Source organism: Neltuma alba, unplaced genomic scaffold (genome assembly GCF_004799145.2).
Source record: "Neltuma alba isolate B1F8T4 unplaced genomic scaffold, ASM479914v2 tig00012565_pilon, whole genome shotgun sequence".
Classification (NCBI taxonomy): domain Eukaryota; kingdom Viridiplantae; phylum Streptophyta; class Magnoliopsida; order Fabales; family Fabaceae; genus Neltuma; species Neltuma alba.
Window position 1 is genome coordinate 351,303 of NW_021637020.1, and position 19,533 is coordinate 370,835.

Sequence of the window (19,533 nt, forward strand, 5' to 3'; positions counted from 1 at the left end):
AAGAAACTTCAAGAATGATTTTATAGGCATTAATTAGGATTATATTTATTCCTGTTTTTGTATTTATTGTTTATTTCTTGAAGCTGAAGACTTACTTATTTTATATTACATTGATTAAGAAATAGTTGAAAAAAATCTTCCCATTAATGATAAGGATTTTATGATCTTGACTATTAAGTTAGAATATTTTGGAACATATTTTGATTTTTCTATTTTGAATTTTTTTTTATAAATACTTTATTACATAACCTAATGAGGAGGACAGGCTTCAATGATTGAGAATTTTCTTAGCCCATCCATCAATACCGTACAGTCCCTCGTGCCATCATTTTACGTTGTCCCAGTAAAAACCAATGGCGGGTCAAAGCTCGAAAAAACCCAATGCAGATTTCAATTTGAAGGCGATCTCTCCAAGTATCGGTGCCAGGACTGCCACAAGCCATGTTGGTATCACAAGTGCCACTGACCTCGTTGAAACTACTCTTTTCTTGTACGTGAGGATTGTGAGGGCTGAGGACTTGCCAGGAATTAGAGGTCCTAACACTTGTGATCCTTACGTGGAGGTGAAAGTTGGAGGCCTAAAAATGACCACTACGTGCTTCAGCAGGAACTCAAACCCAGAATGGAATCAAGTATTTGCTTTAGAAAAAGCTCGTATTCAAGAGCCAACTCTTGAAATTTTGGTGAAGGATAAGATTCCAAGGTTTGGTGAGATTCTGGGTCGGTTATCTTTTGCTATTTCTGAAATTCCTACACGGGTTCCAACTGATAGTTCACTAGCATCTCAGTGGTATTGGCTAGAAGATCAAAAAGGAATCAGTTTAGGAAAATTAATGCTCTCAAATTGGATAGGAACTCAGGCTGATGAGGCTTTTCCTGAAGCGAGGCATTTAGAATCAGCAATAGTTAACACATACAACGTTCTTAATACTCGTTCACAGATATATCTCTCGCCCAGGATTTGGTGTCTTAGAATTAATTTGATCCAAGCCCAGGACCTGGTAGATGAAGATAGAGTTGGTGACTCCCCGATTTTTGTTCAAGCTACCTTGGGGAGTTTGACTTCCAGAAGCAAGTTAGTGAATAACAATAAAGGGAACCCAAAATGGAATGAGGAAATGTTCTTTGCTGTGCTAGAACCATTTGATCAACAGTTGTTTTTTAGTGTAGAGCAGGGAACGATGAACAACCACAGAAGCATAGGGAAGTGTAAAGTTCCTGTCAAGAATGCTGATAAGAGATTAGATGGTGCAAGTCCAGCTGCTAAATGGTATAATCTTGAGAGACCCAATATCACTGAGGTTGAAAATAATGCAAGAGCTATTAGTAGGCTTAATATGAGACTCTCTTTGGATGGTGGGTATCATATATTTGATGAGGACCCATGTTTCAGCAGTGATCTGAATCCAACAGTCCGGAGGTTGTGGAGATCCAGCGTTGGAATTTTTGAATTGGGAATCTTGAATGCTTCTGGCTTGCCGGCGATGAAGATAGGAAGTCGTACTGATGCTTATTGTGTGGCTAAATATGGTCCCAAATGGGTTCGGACAAGAACAGTTATTGATAATCTTAATCCAAAGTGGAATGAACAGTACACTTGGGATGTCTATGACCCATGCACATCAATCACAATCGCCGTGTTTGATAATGGCTATTTACATGAAGTACAAGGAGATCACAGAGGAATAGATGCAAGAATAGGGAAGGTGAGAATCAATCTATCAGAAATGATAACCAATAGGATTTACACATATTCTTTTCCACTTGCAGAACTGCAACCTTCAGGATTGAAGAAGATGGGTGAAATTCAATTAGCCTTCAGGTTTTGCTGTCCAGATATGGCCAATCTCTTGAAAATCTACCTAATACCTAAGCTTCCTAGGCTGCATTTTTCTAACCCCTTGTCTCGGACTCAGTTAAGTGGTTTGAGGAAACAAACCATTATGCTTCTCTCTTCAAGGATGAGCAAGACAGAACCTGCATGGAGAAGAGAGGTTGTGTCGTATATGCTAGATTCTAATGAAAGCCTGTGGAGCATGCGCAGAGGAAGAGCTGATTTTGATAGGATCAAAGCCGTTATGAGTGGATTCGTCGCCTTGCACGCTCAATATGATAAGATTTGCCAGTGGAAGAATCCTACTTCATCACTCATAGTTTGCCTGATTATTTTTGTTCTGATCCTTGAACCTCAAATTTTGCTACCTGGTATTTTGTTCTGCCTTATGCTGGATATCATCTTGCAGTATCCAAAGAGGCCAGGTCTCCTATCACATGTGGATTTGCAGTTGTCGCATGTTAATGCAGCAAGTGTGGATGAATTGGAAGAGGAGTTCGATCCAGTTCCATCCAAATTTGAAGACAGAATCATAAGATACAGATACGATCGGTTAAGAATAATCCTCGGGAGGCTTGCAGCAGAAATGGGTAAATTGGCGACTAGAATAGAAAAATTGCAATCCTTTCTGACTTGGCAGGATCCAACAGCTACATTTCTGTTCATGATTTTGTGTCTGATTGGGGGGATAGTGACTTTGTTCATTCCTTTCCAACTTGTTATAAGCATTTGTGTCCTTTATTTGCTGAGGCATCCAAGATTCCGTTCACCGATTCCTGCATTATTTGAGAACTGGGTAAGCAGGATGCCTTCAAAGTTAGATAGCATGATATAAGAACACATTCCTTTCTTCTTTCTTTTTTCCTTTTCAGTGATAGCCAACACTTGACACATGCAACTTGTGCTAGATATTTGGTCTCTCTCTCTCCTTGAAAGACTATTTTTTCTAATGAATTATTTACGAATAATGTTAGAAGCTAACGCTCACCAAGAAATTTTTGTGGGTTATAATAGTTGGGTATAACGTACCTGTTAATTATGTTTCATACAATGACCGTCTAATTTATCATTGATAACACTGAATTACCGAAAAACGTAAGGCAGAAATTCTGGCAAGTATAATTGGCTACCATGAGGTTGTCTTCAATTCATTGAAGTTGGACTTTGACAGGGTGACGCACACATGAGGAAGGCTGATCTTTTAACGTTTTAAGGATGCTTTGGGTCGATTTCAACTTGAGGAGAATCTCATTGTGATAGAACGTGCTTAAAACTAGCATGTGCATTTACGAGTCCGATTGAACTGATGCAGGCTCAACGAAACGCGTACGGAGTTGAAATCTAGTTAAGAGAATTAACAACACGTGCCTTAGTACTCCATTCATCTAGCTTAAAATGACTCTAACGGGGTAGCGTCTCGCGATGACATGTTAAAAACATGTTACAAAACAAAATGCTGGAATTTTAGAGAGATCACGCTGAGCCTCTAATAGGGAAGAAGGAGCCACCAACATTGGTCACTTTTTTGCCACCATTAATATTATTATTTATTTAATATGATAAACGATGGAATACTGTCTACTGAGACTAATCCTTACACAGCTAAAAAAATCAAATACACTAACACATATCTGGTCCCCACCAATAATAACTAGGAATATAAAGGCAAAGCCAAAACAGAACCAGCAAATTTCAAGGAGACGCTGATCCAGGAGTAGAAGACCTTGATACCGATCTTGAACTTGCACTCACACTTGGACTTCTTGAGTAGCTTCTATAACGTTTAGAAGAAACCCTTCTACTGCCTCTTGGTCTGGGAGAAATGCTGCGAGAATAGCTCCTTCGTGAGCTCCTCCTTGGTCTTGGGGACAGACTTGGAGAATAGCTCCTCCTTCGTGAACTCCTCCTTGGCCTAGGGGACAGACTCCGAGAATAGCTCCTCCTTAAGCTCCTCCTCTTCACAGGAGAGACACTGCGAGAATACCACCTCGAGCTTCTCCTTGGCCTTGGGGAGGCACTTGGGGAAATGGACCTATAACGGTATCTTCTGTAGTAGCGATCGTCAGGCGAGTCATAAGGAGAGTATGATCTATCGCGCCTTCTGACAGGTGACCTGCTGTATGGTGAGCAGAATCGAGAGCATGACCTGTGACGATAATAAGGAGAATAGGATCTTCGGCGATAATAAGGAGAATATGATCTATCCCGACTATAATAATATGGGGAGCAAGACCTCCGTCGACTGCGATAAGGAGAATAAGAACGACTCCTGCTGCGATCAGAAGAATATGGTGATCGACTATAGCTTCTTCCGTAAGGAGAATAACTTGAGGAGCGGCGAGGAGAATAGCTTGAAGATCGATGACGACGCACTGCATGAAAATCACATGGGATGTTAAAGATGAATGAGCATGCCAGTATAATCACACAAAAAGAAAGAATGAAGATGAAATGCTTGCCTCGAACAGTCCTTAGCCCAAGATACCTCCCAGGTGTTGGGGTTCGACCCCGACCTCTTCTAGCCTGTAATGATTGTAAATAACGGCATGAGGCCTTAAAAACTATATACTTCGTATGGTAAATGGTAAAATCAAATACTACACAAGCGGTTAGAAGAATAACAATTATCGAAACACCATATTCAAGCATAAAATGGTAAGAAAAGAGAGAGAAATGTGCAGGGCATACAACCCCAATGGTCTGATACTTGTTGATGTGTTTGGTTTGTATGTTTAGTGGTGATTTGAGAGTTTGATGAAGAGCTGCTACACACAGCTAACCTGCTGCCGCGGAAACTTCACAGGGAAAGAAGCAAAAAGCTTTCAAATCTCACAAAGAACTATGAGCAACTAATCCATATATCTCATGCAAAATCATGGCGAGATGAATTGAATCAACAGTGAACAGATATACTATTCAGAACCAAATTACGTTTAAAAAAGTATACCTTTTCTACTGTGATGACACGCCCTTCCAGTACAGACGAATTCAGATACTTAACACATCGGTCAGCCTCCTCAACAGTTTCCATTGTCACAAATCCAAACCCTCGTGATTCTCTTGTCCATGGATCAGCAACCAGGTGAACGTCTATCACCTAAAGTAAGCAACACAAGAATGGCATAAAAAAGAATGACAAATTGACACAAAATCTCTCAATTCAAAGAGAGGAAATTAAACAAACAATAGTTAGTCCAGAAAAACGACATCAATGACCATAATGTAAGAGAAAATCAGCATACTTTTCCCTCGCTTGCAAAATGCTTCTCCAACTCTCTCTTGGTAATCCGAGGAGACAACCCTGTCACATACAAATTGTTGCCAGGATTCTCCGCATCTCTTGATGGGCTCCTGTATCAGAAAATAACAGATTAGATATGAACGGAAAATAAAACATCTGAAGCAAGAAAATAAGTGAAGAAAAAAAAAGTCCATGACAGGAAAGAACTCAGGAAAGGGGGGGGGGGGAGTCTACCTTGAAAAGCTCCTAGATCTTGACCTTGACAGAGACCTGGAAACAGACCTACCATACCGCTTGTACAGAGGTGATTGAGAATACCTATGAAGTACACAGAATACCTTTAGGGAAAAAAATCTTCACCACTTAAAATACGCACAAAATTAAACTATTTTGTGATCTAACCTTGATCTTCTGGAGTAAGACATCTGCAACAAATCAGACCACATACAGATTTAAGAATCAAACAAACCCACACATCAATAAATCAGTAAAAAAATGAGAAGAGCCCAAAAACATAAAATACCACACTCCAACGAGAAACTGACATTACTGTACCAAAAAATTAATGATACAATTTCAATCAAACATCAGCATATAATCTTTTAACTTTCTAATTGACCCAACATGTAAAAGCATCACCAGTTTCCAGCATACTTATTTGAAACAGCCAAAGACCAGTTTTCAATCAACTTCACTTAAGCTTGGCAATTCTCAATTACAAAACTTTACAAATAAATATTTCAACCAACTGATTTGCTCTTTACTCAAAATTTAAATGTGCTTCAAAGCCAACTATTTTAACTGAGACATCAGTTACAGGCTAGCAGTTTCGTCCTGTTTCATGAAACAAATAATACTACATCTACCCGACTCGGTTTTTTAAGATCCATTTTTCTAGATGAATAAAATTTGCCACGGCTTACGGCCCCTTCCAGTTTATGAATACAAGTCACCACACAAGAAGTCCACAAAATCCGACACTATACCTTTGTCATATCTCCCTCGGAAAACGCAGACCCAGACCCTCTCAAATCTCGAACGCTTATACAAAAACTTGATACAAGCAAACTCAACCCAGGTACATTAAAAGGCATATCACCTCCGCCAAAAATTCCAAGTCTAAAATTTAAAAACATATGCTAACTAGAATACCAATGCAAATACCTTAAAAAAAATGAGATTTATAGCCAGATAAGCAAGCAGAATTCCCATGAATTGAAAAGGCAATACAGAAAAAAAATCGTTCACGTCCATAACAGAATGAATTTGAAGCACACCTTAGAAGCAGATGATGAAAATCCTCTTCCAACAGATTTTGTTAGTTAATGCAAGATCTCTCAGTCCCTCAATTCTCAAGGAGGAGCAATTTTAGCCCGGAAAGAAGAAGGAAAGGCTTAACAAAAGGAGATGTGACCTTGCAGAAGCTTCTGGAGATGCGGACGCTAAGCTATATTTAAATCTTGTTCAAAAGTATTAAAAAAATATAAAAACCTGAATTTTTCGCGGCTCATGATCGTCACAAAATGCAAAGTTCGACTTCGAGTTTATGCGTTTCGTGCTTCGGCAATCAAAAGACGCCACGTGCTATGACGTCGTTAGTATAGCCTTTTTTTTGTTTGGACGGTGTCTAATGGCCCGTCGAATACTTGACGTGGCTGGTCCTCATTGACGTTGAGTTGGCATGAAGAATAAGCGCGCGAAGGGAACTCGTGGATGGCTTGTACTCCTTTTTATTAACCACGTAAATAATTTGAATTTTTTTTTTAAAAAAATAACTGTTAAATTTTAAAATTTTAAATCAAAAATTACTATAAAAATATATTATTATTTTCTTTTTAAGTGTAGTTTTTTTTTTACGAATGTAGTAACCAATACTTATTTGAAATTTTAAAATCCAGCAGTCTTGTTTTTTTTAAAGATTATTTCTATAATTAATGAAATTAAAAATAATCTGTTGTGTTTGACGTGCACAAAATTAAAATTGATAATATTAGAATTAATTATGTTTTTATTATTGGAGTTAAATCTAATAGAAAGAACTAATTTTTTATGACATGACGAATCAATATTTAAATTTTTACTGAAAAAAGATATTCACATTTAATGTACAATATAATTTGCAAAAATATAAATATGTGATTGGCATGTAATCTAAATGTATTGTGTTTAGGAGAGGTTGATATGGCTGCCGTGGATTATGTGAAGCTGTTGGCTGTTGCTAACTTGCTATGGAAAAAAAAAAAGGTAAATACAATAATATGATTGGTTGCGATTTAAATGTGTATAGATGAATCAATCAAATGAATTATCTACTTTGTGCGAGTGATTTTCTGCCTGTGCATGAACAGATTCAATATCAGTACTGTTTCATGCATCTCTTATTATATATTCTAATAAGTAAATAACAATCTTAATTGTTACGTGACTTATGTCTTATTCATGAAATAATATCAAAACCTTTAAAGTTAATGCACAATCTTAAAATTAAATTGAACAGATCTAGCACTAAAATTTTGAAAGTAATGACGATCTTAATTTTTACACTCCTCACTTTTAAGTGATAACTTGAAATTTACTTTATAACTTGAATTGAAATTTACTTTATAATTAAATATGACATGTGAACATGGGATATTAATTTGTCAAAACCCAGTTATCAATATCAATAGAATTAACCAACAAGAATTGAGTTTAACAGAAGGGGCTAGTCCCTCACAACGTAACAAACCAAGGTTCGAATCACTGTTGGGAAAGATGCTTACATTTAGGCCACGTTTGGTAGGAGGGATTGAGGGGCATGGGAATGGAGGAGGGATTGGGTGATTTTGTCATGTTTGGTAGGAGGGATTAAAGATTACCAGGATTGAGCAATGCCACATTGGTGGGATTATACAATCCCACCTTCCCCCTTGGTAATGCTTTGAATCCTGGGACTAAAACACATAAAAGACACAAATACCTATATTACAATAATGTTAAGATAAAATATATATTTTGTTACAGGCTTGAAATATTTTATTTCAGACAGGAATATTTTGTTACAGACTTGAAATATTTTGTTTCAGATAGAAATATTTTGATAACTGTTTGAAGTGAGACATGGATTATCTTACTTGAACTTATATTACAGAAAATTATAGTAAAAAATGTCATTTGCTTCTTATCTTTTGATCTTACATATTATTAATTTCAAAACACATTACTAAATTTTAAGAAAATTATAATTTTAAGGACCTAGTGATAACTTTTTCTAATAAAAATTTTATAATTTTAAGAAATTATCAATAATTCATCGGGATAAATTTTAAGGAAGCATTGACTCTTTTTTTACATATAAATTTGTTGGGATACGATAGGAAGCCATTTCTTAATCTATTATTTATTTATTTATTATTGTAAAATGAGTAAAAATTTAATGTATTTATTTTTAAAACAATATATATGATTAGGCGGTTTCCTTTTTATTAGAAGAGGAGTGTATAAGGTTGGAGTCCTAAGCTCTAAGATACTGAGGGGTATTATAGTCTTTTAATTTTATATATCTTGTTATAAATAAAATAAATACATGTATTCCTTCCACACATTACCTCCTACCAAACATAAAATAAAAACCCCATTTCCAATCCCATTACCATTGCCATTCCCAATTCTATTACCATTCCCATTCCATCAAAATCAATCCCTCCTACCAAACATGGCCTTAGTGTCTGACAGTACTTCGAGTAGGATTGTCTCCAATAGAACGATACCTACACTTTAGCAAAAAAAAGACTCCTCTGATCCTAAATATAAAGGTTTTATATTTAGGATCGGAGGAGTATATATATATCAATAGAATTATTGTAAATTATAGTGCACGACTTGCATTTGCAAAGCTGTTTTATAAAACCTGTGAAAGCATAACATACCAAACATTTGCAGGTTCATTTCACGATGTCAGCTTGTTAAAAGATGAACAGCGCTTGTGAATCTAATTAAACCCATGTCTAATCACTAAAGGCACTTAAAAAATTGACAAATAAAGGTGTGACAAGTGATAACTACGTACTTAATTTTGACAAGGTGTAAGGCAATGTTTGATTGTGATATGTTGCGTTTACTTTTGATATATTTAATTTTCGGCTGTTAAGGCATTTTTATTTTTTCACATATAAAATTATTTTCAATTCGGTGCATCGAACTTGTAGAAGAATTTTAAATCACCACGATCTTCGAGTGAAGAAATTAATATGGAGAAATTTATAAGATCTAATTGAAGAATTTGTTTTTATTTTAATTATAAGATTTTAATTTAATTTAATTTTTAAATTATATAATCTTTTTTCCCTTTTAATTGCATATATTAAAGGAAAATTCTATTAATAATTAATAATGGGTAATGATTATTAAAAATTAACACAAATCTTATTATTAATAATTAATTTAACTATTTTTTTAACTTCTATAAATAATTTATCTATCTCAGTCCAATATTTAAGAGTGGAGGAAGCAATAAATGTCTTCAAAGTCCAATGAATTACACAACATTATAGGTACATTATTATACAATGTATGAATTTAAAATACACCCAACCAACTTAGAAAATACAAATTCAATGTACAAAAGATAAGAGAAGTTAGAACATATAAATAATTATTTAATGCACTTTACTTTTCCTTAGACTAAAATTCAAAGATTAAATGTACTTAATTTCACCATATTTATTTTTATTTGTAACCATTACTATTCAAAGAGAGTGCATGAACCCTCATCTAATTTCATTCACAGGAGGAAGATAATATTTAATTTTGGAAAAATATTTTTATATTCAGTGTTTAATGCTCACCCATCAACCCCACAATCGTGAGGATGAAGTAAGCAAAAATTGACACGTGGAGTTCAACGCTGACTGTGTAAGAAGACAACCGCCGTTGCTGACTCAAATCCATAACTTCGTTTGGCTGCATGAAGCCATGCACCTCCACTTTTCACTCTCCTTATTGCTCCACCCGTCTCTCTCCCTTCAAAATCTATAAGCGTTTCGTGTTCTTCATTTACTCTTCTCTCGTATAATCGCCTTCTTCTCTATTTCTTCTTCTCCTGAGACTTTTCTCTCTGCTTCTGGGTTCGGAAATTCGCAGTCCTCATGGCAGATTTCGATGCTCGCCGAATGTACTCTTGATCTTCTGTCTCTTTTTGGCTGTCGTTTCTACTGTTTTAGATCACTGGAGATTCGCTGATTTGTTTTCCCTTGTCTTACAAGTTATTTCTTCTGGGATTTTGAAGGTTGGATCGTTACCTTCATGACTATTTCATGAAGAAAAATTTGCCAGAACTTGCCAAAACTTTCAAGAATGAGGCTAATCTTGAAGTTGATCCGAATGTTCCACCAGGTAAATGAATGTATCTGTAGTGGTTTGGTTCCTCCACGTATAGTCGTGATACCCTGATTTCCCTGATTGTAGAAAATGATATAATCATTATAGAGAGTCGGTTTCACTCAAATGATTACGTATATGTAATTATTGTGATATGCATGCATTTAATTGATTGGAAGGTTGCCAAGGTTGTGACACGCAATTACTTCCCTTTCCTTGAATTCAATTTCTTGCAGCTAAGACTCGGGTGGATTGGTGGTTGAGTGTTTGGGCAGAGGGTAAAATGATTTCTTTTTCGTTGATATGGACGTAAAATTGGAGGGTAGTTGTGTGAGGCTGTGAGCTGAACAAACGTAAGCCCAATAAATTTATGGGAGTCAATACATTTGCACCCCTAGATGGACGGTTGCCAGTGTTTAGGACACTCAGCATCTGAAGTCATTACTATTGTGGTAACTGTTCCAAGAATTCGCTAGACAGTGCTAGCGTCAAAAGATGAAAAATTGGGGTTGGAGGTAATTACTCTAGACACCAGACATTGGACGTTGGACAGCTCTAGCATGTTAGCTTTACAAATCTTTCGAAATTTCTTTGGCTCTATAGTACATCTCTAGCATATATTTGTGTGCCACTTGTTCTTTAATTTCCTTTGTAGACTGCTCCGTCAGGACTCTTGTGCAGAGTACTAAATAGGGTTGACGCCAATGTAAAATTCCACATTCAGAGGCATACTATTATTAATTATAATATAAAACACTAATACATTAGTTCTCCACTTTTGTATTCTTGAATTATGTTCAGAACTATACATCTTCAGGTGACTGAAAATTTCTTGACTTGAAAATATGGTCTATTTTTCGCAGCAGTAGATGTACCGGAAGGATTTTTGCTTGAGTGGTGGACGGTGAGCTGTGACTTTGCCTCCTTCAGAGAATGGCTGAACCAAGGAGTGAGTACTCATGAGAAATCTCCCTCTACATATGGCTTGGTTTGGAACAGATAAAGTTGACTTTTTACAAGTGCAATAATGTCTAGAAACAAGACTCTTCTTCGGTTTAGTTACAGGAAAATCCAAGCGTAGGAGGCACACAAGCACAAATTGATTCTCAATCAGGACAATTTCCCATGCATTCAGAAATAAACGAGCAGTTGCTGGTTGACTGTGCTTCTGGTACGTTTCTTGGAGCACCTCATTAACTATATCATGGCATTTCAAATTTGTTGGAGTAAAATATATGCAATTTTACCCCATTCTGGATTTGGTACCTAATCACTGGAGTCTTGTTACTTTGCACACCTTCATTCACTTTTCATGCATTGGTTACTTTACGCAAATTTTGATTATTTTATCTCCAGTTTGCTGAGATGCTTTGCTATGAACAATAAAAGGGTCGGATGTTGTGATATTGCAGGCACACACACACACACGCACACGCACACGCACACGCACACGCTCACACACACACTCACACACACACACACACACACACACATATTTGAGAAACTCCTTGCATATGCTAATACAAATGTGCTAGCAAGAATCCTGTCAATAATAATGGTCATATATATTCAAGAAAAGGTATTTACTTCTATTTTATTGTCTTTTGCTTTTTAGTTTTAATTTGTTACAATTTCGCAGCAACAATGAGCAACGTGAGCAAGTCGTCAGCCTCACATGTAATAATTCATGTTCCTTGAGCTCTAATATTATCTGCTTGCTTTGTGAAAGTTTACACTTGTGCACTTGTTTTCTATTTTAAGTATTATATTACTTACTTTTGTGCAGGAAAGGGGTAAAGCGCCCCTAGCTTTCTCACTATCATCACATGAAGAGGGACTACTGACACCCAATTTGGGAAAATGTACTCCAACCAATTATGCAAGTACAAGTGGTCAGGAACCAGAACCTTTATCCTGTGCTACACTGAGAACAGCAAATATTGGGTTGATTGAGGTAATAATAATACAAATAGTTCAGTAGGAAATTATACATGGTAACATATATTACTTACTTGTTCGCAGGGCTATGGGAATTTGCATTGTCAATGACATGCGCACACAAAAAACTATTCAGTCCAAAGTTGATACTCGTCATTTTTAACAGGAAACTGATCCTTGGCTTGAGACCTTAGTAAATACATTCTGGTTATTTGAAGAGAAAACACAACACGACATGTTAGCTTTAGGAGAGGTAATAGTCCTAAGTTTGCTCAAATTGAAATAAGCATGCTATGCAACTTAACCTATCTTGTCCTTGGAGAACTTCCATCAATATGTTAGAATGTTTGTCATACAAGAAAGGAAGAATTTATTGTTTCCCCTTTGGTAATATATGGTTATACGCTCTGTGTGACTAGAAGATAGACATTTCCCAGCATGCATTACTTGTTTCTAAACAGAGTTTTTCATATAACACTAAACGTTTTCGAGCATAGGAATTCATGAAGCCCATTTAGATGTCAACTTACTACCTGTTGCTGGCCTTATCCTTTCATTATTTATTAGTTGTTCTAGTTTTGTCAATCGTGTATTAGTGTTTGTAGTTTTAGCCCTTTAGGATCTGAAGCCCCTGCATTTCTTCTGTACCCAAAGTCATGTTGTCATTAGGCTTTTGGGCTGTGAGCTGGATTTTGTCATGCTTGTCTTCTTTCAAATCAATATTTGTGTCTATTCTACATATACCTAACCTCTGTCAATGTTCCTTTTTTTTTCTCCCTGTCTAACTGTCTCAGAATGCAATACTTTAAAGTAAATAAGCTCTTATTCAATTTTCTCTTTTCATCATATATTATATGTGCTCTTGGTAATCCAAAGCAGCATAACTATGAATAATTAATTGGTATTTGAAGAAGAAATCTCTTGTATGCAGAAAGGTGATGGTTCAACTTCTGAAGCAACAATGGCTAATGATGATGCAAGTGGAACAAGTGACTGTACCAGTAACCTTGCAAATCTTTCTACTGGTTCAGAAGTTCCAACAGGTTTTTTTTTTTTTTTTTAAAGTGCCATTTATTAACAAGAGTATTTAGTTTATGTTATAACTTGAACGCAGTTTTTATGCTATGGCTACACAGCATAAACATAAAGCGCTAGTCTGCAAGAGGCAACTTTTCTAACCAAGGCTTTTCTATTTTATTTGGTTATCAATATAACTTGCCTCGAGCTTATATGATTTGCATAGCTTCTGTTATTACTTTTTTCAAGTTAAATAGTTGTTATGAATCTAAATATTTTTTTATACTACTTCTGGTCCTTAGTATGACATCTAATTTATTGTTCAATTCAAACTAAATACTTTATCTTATATTAGGGATGGGGATTGGGGGTAAATAATACTTTATCTATTGCTCTTATTTCTATCGCATTCTAATTATGGAAAATTTTGCTCACAGTCCATCAATAGGGTTCCAATAACGAGAAATAAATCAATATCCTCAAGCGGAGAATGACTTTGGTGTTTGCAGGAGTGAATTTCCTTGTGAATATTTGTGATTATGGTAAAAGTGTGTAATCAATATGAAAAGCTGACAAATTAAGCTTGATCTTATTGTTGTCCTTTTAGTTCAGTTTCTTATTGTAAATGTTAGCTGGGGCCTATAATACCAATTATGTTTCCTTTTTCCATCTTGGTGGAGTGAGTCAGGATGGCAATGGATTTAACTAAAGAGAAACATGCACATCTGTAAATGCTTGCTACATATTTGAAATAAATCTTAAGAGACATATCTTTTAACACCACTATAGATTGGTGAGGTCCTTTAACATGAAGGTGAGATTAGCTCTTCATAATAATTGACTCTATAATATTGATTTCACATCTCTATATAATTTGGTGTCTTTAACATCTCAAATTTTTTATTCTGTTGGTCATTATGATCATCAAGCCTCACGCTTTTTGTAATGGAATCAAAACTCATCATTATGAGTGTAGAGATATTATAGGAGATATTATAAGATATGTAAATATCCTGTAATTAGTATATAGGATATGATATAATATGATTTCATAGTAATGAGCCATTAATACCTAGGCTCCTCTATTGTATATAAATACCTAATCGAAGTATCAATAAAATACACAATTTTCATTCTCTAAATTACATGGCATCAGAGCCAGTTTACTAGGGTTAAAAGAAACATTTTTTCTGGCCTCCAGCGTCCGTGCACTGTTCACCAGCGTCCCTGCACTGTTCACACGGCTACCACAGAGGTCCGTTTTCCCGCCTCTACAGTGCACACGCGCCGGTCAGAGGAGGTCGCAGGGTTCCGATCGGCCAACCACCGGAGTCTCGTCGTCGTCTGAGCAGTACGTGGCCCTCACGCGTCGTCACCGCTGCGCGTGCACTGTTCACGCGCTGTCGCGTTTTTCGGCGTCGTCTCTCGTTTTGGCATCGTCTGTTGTTTTCCGACCCATCCCTGCTGCTTCTACTTCCTGGGTCCCATTGTTTGTTGTGATTCAGAGCACTTTTGGCTTCCTGAGAAAGCGTTAGCACTCTGGTTTGTAGAATTCTGATCTACTTTTTATTCTGTGGTCCCTAGTGTGATCCACTTGGCTGATTAGTATTGTTGTGATAATTATTATCCTAATGGGTGATAACAAGTCTGTTGTTCTTGAGGTGGTTCCAGTAGTCACTAAGATTACTGAACACAAACTAACTTGGAAAAATTATCTGGATTGGAGTAAGACTATTCATATTTATTTTCGGAGCATTGAGAAGGAAGATCACTTGACTGACAATCCTTCTGATGAAAAAGATGCCTCTCGCAAGTCATGGTTAAGAGATGATGCACGGCTTCTATTACAACTTCGTACCTCTATTGACAGTGAGATCATACCTTCTATTACTCATTGTGAATTTGTTAAAGAGCTAATGGATTATTTGGCACTCTTATACTCAGGAAAGAACAATATCTCTCGTATTTACGAGGTCTGCAGATCATTCTATCGGTCCGAGATGCCAGTTGATCGTTCCCTCACAAACTTCTTTATGGATTTAAAAGCACCTATGAAGAGCTCAATGTTCTTATGCCTATTTTTGATGACAGGAAAGTTAATGTGTCTCATCGCGAGCAGATGGCCACCATGAGTTTTTTGACTGCACTGCCATCTCAATATGCGGCTGCTCGATCACAAATTTTGTCTGGAGCTGAAATCCCCTCTCTTGAAGAAGCTTTCTCTTGTGTACTGAGAACTGAACAAAACCCTTCCTCAGCTCCCATTACACCTACTAGTGCATTACTCAGTTGAGGCCAGAATGACAATCGAGGGCTCCCTAGTCGTAGTGGTCCGAAACCAGGAGGTGGTAATCAGGAGCCCAAGGAAGTGATATGTTACTACTGCAAGGAACCGGGACATACTAAACGCACATGTCGGAAGCTGCAAAACAAATAACAACGACAGAGCTCTGCCCATGTGGCCACAACAGCCAGTGACATGGTTACTATCTCAGCTGCCGAGTATGCTCAATTGAAATCTGCAAATCCCCCCGTGAGCACTGCTAGTGCAACAGGTAATGAGGCTACTGCTCTTGTCTCTTCTTCCTCCAAATGGATCATAGACTCTGGTGCTACTGATCACATGACAGGTAACCGTCATCTCTTCTCTAGCTATAATTCTTATGCTAACCCTTCTGCTATCACCATTGCGGATGGTTCCCACTCTCGTGTCCTTGGATCTGGCACTGTTAAACCTACTCCTTCTATTCATTTAAAATCTGTACTCAATGTCCCGAATCTTGCTTTTAACCTTTTGTCCCCTAGCAAGCTTACTCGCCAATTAAATTGTTGGGTCTTACTTTTTCCTGACCATTGCTTGATACAGGATTTTTTGACGAAGAAGATTATTGGTAGGGGCTACAAATCTGGCGGGCATTACTTCCTTAATGATCAGGGGTCTCGTGCGGTGGCTTGTACTGGTGGTGTCACTCCATTTGAAGCACATTGTCGTTTGGGTCATTTATTTTTATCCTCTTTAAAAAAAGGTTTATCCTCAGTTTCATCATTTGTCATCTTTAGATTGTGAGTCGTGTCAATTTGCTAAACATCATCGTCTACCGTTAGTGTCTAGAGTCAATAAACGGGCTTTGTCCCCTTTTGAGTTAGTGCACTCCGATATTTGGGGTCCGTGTCCAGTTGAGTCCAAAGGTGGTTTTAAATATTTTGTCACATTTGTTGATGATTATTCCTATACCACTTGGTTATATTTAATGAAAAATCGTTCTGAGCTTTTCTCTCACTTTTGTACTTTTGTTGCCGAAATTAAAACTCAATTCAATACGCTTGTCCACACCTTGCGCAGTGATAATGCTAAAGAATATGTTTCTGAATCCTTTCGCTCTTTTATGCTTCAACATGGCATTCTTCATCAATCTTCTTGTGTGGATACACCGGCTCAGAATGGTGTGGCCGAAAGAAAAAATCGTCACTTATTAGAAGTGGCCCGTGACTTTTATTTCAAATGCAGGTTCCAAAACCATTCTGGGCAGATGCGGTCTCCACAGCTTGCTTTCTTATTAATCGCATGCCCTCTTCTGTCCTTGATGGTAACATTCCCTACACCACTCTCTTTCCTTCCAAAGCTTTGTTCCCTATTGATCCTAAGATCTTTGGCTGTGTTTGTTTTGTTCGGGATGTGCGTCCCACGGTCTCCAAATTGGACCCCAAGTCTCTTAAATGTGTCTTTCTTGGCTACTCTCGAGTTCAAAAGGGTTATCGATGTTTTTCTCCTACTTTGAATCGTTATCTGGTTTCAGCCGATGTCACTTTTCAGGAATCCGTTGCCTACTTTGCATCTAATGCTTCCGCTTTACCTTCTCCACCAGCGGAGGAGGATACCTTTCTGGTATATTCTGTTAGTCCAAGCTTACCACCAGCACCAACTCTCGTATTGGCACCTGGTCAACCACCTTTGTCTCGGGTCTACTCCAGACGTTTGAAGGAAACTACTACTACTGTTGCGCCACATTCTGCTCTACCATTATCTGCTTCGTCATCTGATCCTGCAGCAAGCATCATGCACCCTGAGCCTGACCTTGCTCCAGGTCTAGATGTCGATCCCTCAATTGACTCTGAGACACCTCCTGTTCCAAATCCAGATCCCTCCCTTGATTTGCCCATTGCCCTTCGCAAAGGTAAACGTACTTGTGCCCATCCTATTTCTTCTTTTGTTTCATGTAACCACCTCCCCTCTGTTTCTCGTGCCTTTGTTGCCTCTTTAGATACTATTTCAGTACCTAAGTCCCTTCATGAAGCCTTGTCCCACCCGGGTTGGTGTACTGCTATGGAAGAAGAGATGGCGGCCCTTCATTGTGCTGGCACATGGACCTTAGTAGATTTACCAGCAGGAAAGAAAGCTATTGGGTGTAAATGGGTGTTGACCCCTAAAGTTAAGGCGGATGGTACACTTGAACGCCTCAAGGCTCGCCTTGTCACAAAAGGCTATGCTTAAAAGTATGGTATTGACTACTTTGAGACTTTTTCCCCCGTGGCCAAGCTCTCTTCTGTTCGTCTGTTCATCTCCATGGCCGCTACCTATAGTTGGGATCTCCATCAATTAGATATCAAAAATGCATTCTTGAACGGTGATCTCCTTGAAGAAGTGTATATGGAGCAACCACCAGGTTTTGTTGCTCAGGGGGAGCGTGGGAAGGTGTGTCGCCTTAAGAAATCACTCTATGGCTTAAAGCAAAGTCCTTGGGCATGGTTTGACATATTTAGTACTGTTGTGAAGAACTTTGGCCTGCACCAGAGTAAGTGTGATCATTCTGTGTTCTATCAGCAAACAAGTACTGGCATGATCCTACTGGTTGTATATGTCGATGACATTGTGATTACAGGAAACAATGCCTCGATGATCTCATCTCTCAAATCGTTCCTTAACTCACATTTCCAAACAAAGGATCTGGGTTCATTGAAGTATTTTCTGGGAATTAAAGTCATGAGGAGCAAGAAAGGCATCTTATTGACTCAAAGAAAGTATGTTCTTGATCTGCTGAAAGAAACTGGGAAACTAGGGGCTGCCCCGACTAGCTTCCCTATGGTCTATAATCCTCTGCTTGATGCTGATGGGAGCATACCATGTGAAAATCCTGATGAGGCTGCTAAGAGCAAGCCATTTCAAAATCCAGAGAGGTATAGGAGACTGATTGGGAAGTTGAATTACCTTACAGTAACCCGTCCTGATATCACCTATCCAGTAAGTGTCCTTAGCCAATTTATGGTTGTGCCAACTGTCCGACAATGGGAAGCCTTAGAGCATGTGTTACACTACTTGAAGGGATCCCCGGGTTGGGGGATATTGTACAAGAATCATGGTCACACAGACATTGAGTGCTTTTGTGATGCTGATCATGGTGGGTCGAAAGCCACGAGACGATCTACTACAAGATACTGTGTTTTTGTAGGAGGCAACTTGGTGTCCTGGAAAAGCAAAAAACAGAATGTAGTGTCACGATCGAGTGCAGAAGCGGAATACATAGCCATGGCGCAATCTGTATGTGAGATAGTTTGGATATACCAGCTACTAAAAGAGGTTGGTCTTAAAACCTCGTTACCAGCAAAGCTGTGGTGTGATAATAAAGCAGCCCTACACATAGCTTTGAATTCGATCTTTCATGAACGAACGAAACATATTGAGATTGACTGTCATTTCGTCCGATACAAGCTCAAGGAAAACTTCATCTCTACAGGACATGTAAGATCCAGCGACCAGTTGGGTGATCTTCTCACCAAAGCTCTCAATGGGGTTCGAGTTGAATATCTTTGTAACAAGTTGGGCATGATTGACATCTATGCTCCAACTTGAGGGGGAGTGTAGAGATATTATAGGAGATATTATAAGATATGTAAATATCCTGTAATTAGTATATAGGATATGATATGATATAATTTTATAGTAATGAGCCATTAATACCTATGCTCCTCTATTGTATATAAATACCCAATCGAAGTATCAATAAAATACACAATTTTCATTCTCTAAATTACAATGAGAAAATGCATCTTAAGTTGTTTGATATAGAAATTTTAGTTTACCATAAAAATTAGTTATCCGGGAGATAAACTTAGACTAGCTAGTACATGGGGTATCCTATAAATTCGT

The 19,533-nt window shown here is 37.7% G+C and overlaps 2 protein-coding genes across 3 annotated transcripts; one reads left to right on the forward strand and one right to left on the reverse strand.

The window, feature by feature from the left end:
- Nucleotides 1-353: 353 nt before the first annotated feature.
- On the forward strand, nt 354-2,669 carry LOC114728701 (FT-interacting protein 3-like). The gene has a single exon (XM_028915635.1). The coding sequence runs from the start codon at nt 354-356 to the stop codon at nt 2,667-2,669; it is 2,316 nt and encodes a 771-aa protein (XP_028771468.1).
- A 686-nt stretch (nt 2,670-3,355) lies between these two features.
- On the reverse strand, nt 3,356-18,678 carry LOC114728684 (serine/arginine-rich splicing factor SR45a). Of its 2 annotated transcripts, none has more exons than XM_028915620.1 (7): nt 18,595-18,678; nt 5,478-5,500; nt 5,310-5,393; nt 5,077-5,185; nt 4,782-4,931; nt 4,294-4,357; nt 3,356-4,206 (listed from the first exon to the last, which is right to left on the reverse strand). In XM_028915620.1, exons 2-7 carry the CDS (start codon nt 5,498-5,500, stop codon nt 3,527-3,529), a joined length of 1,110 nt encoding a protein of 369 aa, XP_028771453.1. In that variant the 5' UTR covers nt 18,595-18,678; the 3' UTR covers nt 3,356-3,526. The 2 variants fall into 2 exon arrangements, with proteins under 2 accessions (XP_028771453.1, XP_028771452.1); XM_028915619.1 differs by lacking the exon at nt 18,595-18,678 and adding an exon at nt 6,353-6,442.
- Nucleotides 18,679-19,533: the final 855 nt, after the last annotated feature.

Bases quoted from the DNA above. Each gene is read 5' to 3' on its own strand.
- LOC114728701 (XM_028915635.1), top strand. From the start codon at position 354: ATGGCGGGTCAAAGCTCGAAAAAACCCAATGCAGATTTCAATTTGAAG.
- LOC114728684 (XM_028915620.1), bottom strand. From the start codon at position 5,500: ATGTCTTACTCCAGAAGATCAAG. The intron at 5,186-5,309 runs GTAGACTCCCCC...TTTCTGATACAG, and splicing joins AGATCTAGGAGCTTTTCAAG to GAGCCCATCAAGAGATGCGG. The intron at 4,932-5,076 runs GTATGCTGATTT...TGCTTACTTTAG, and splicing joins ATTTTGCAAGCGAGGGAAAA to GTGATAGACGTTCACCTGGT.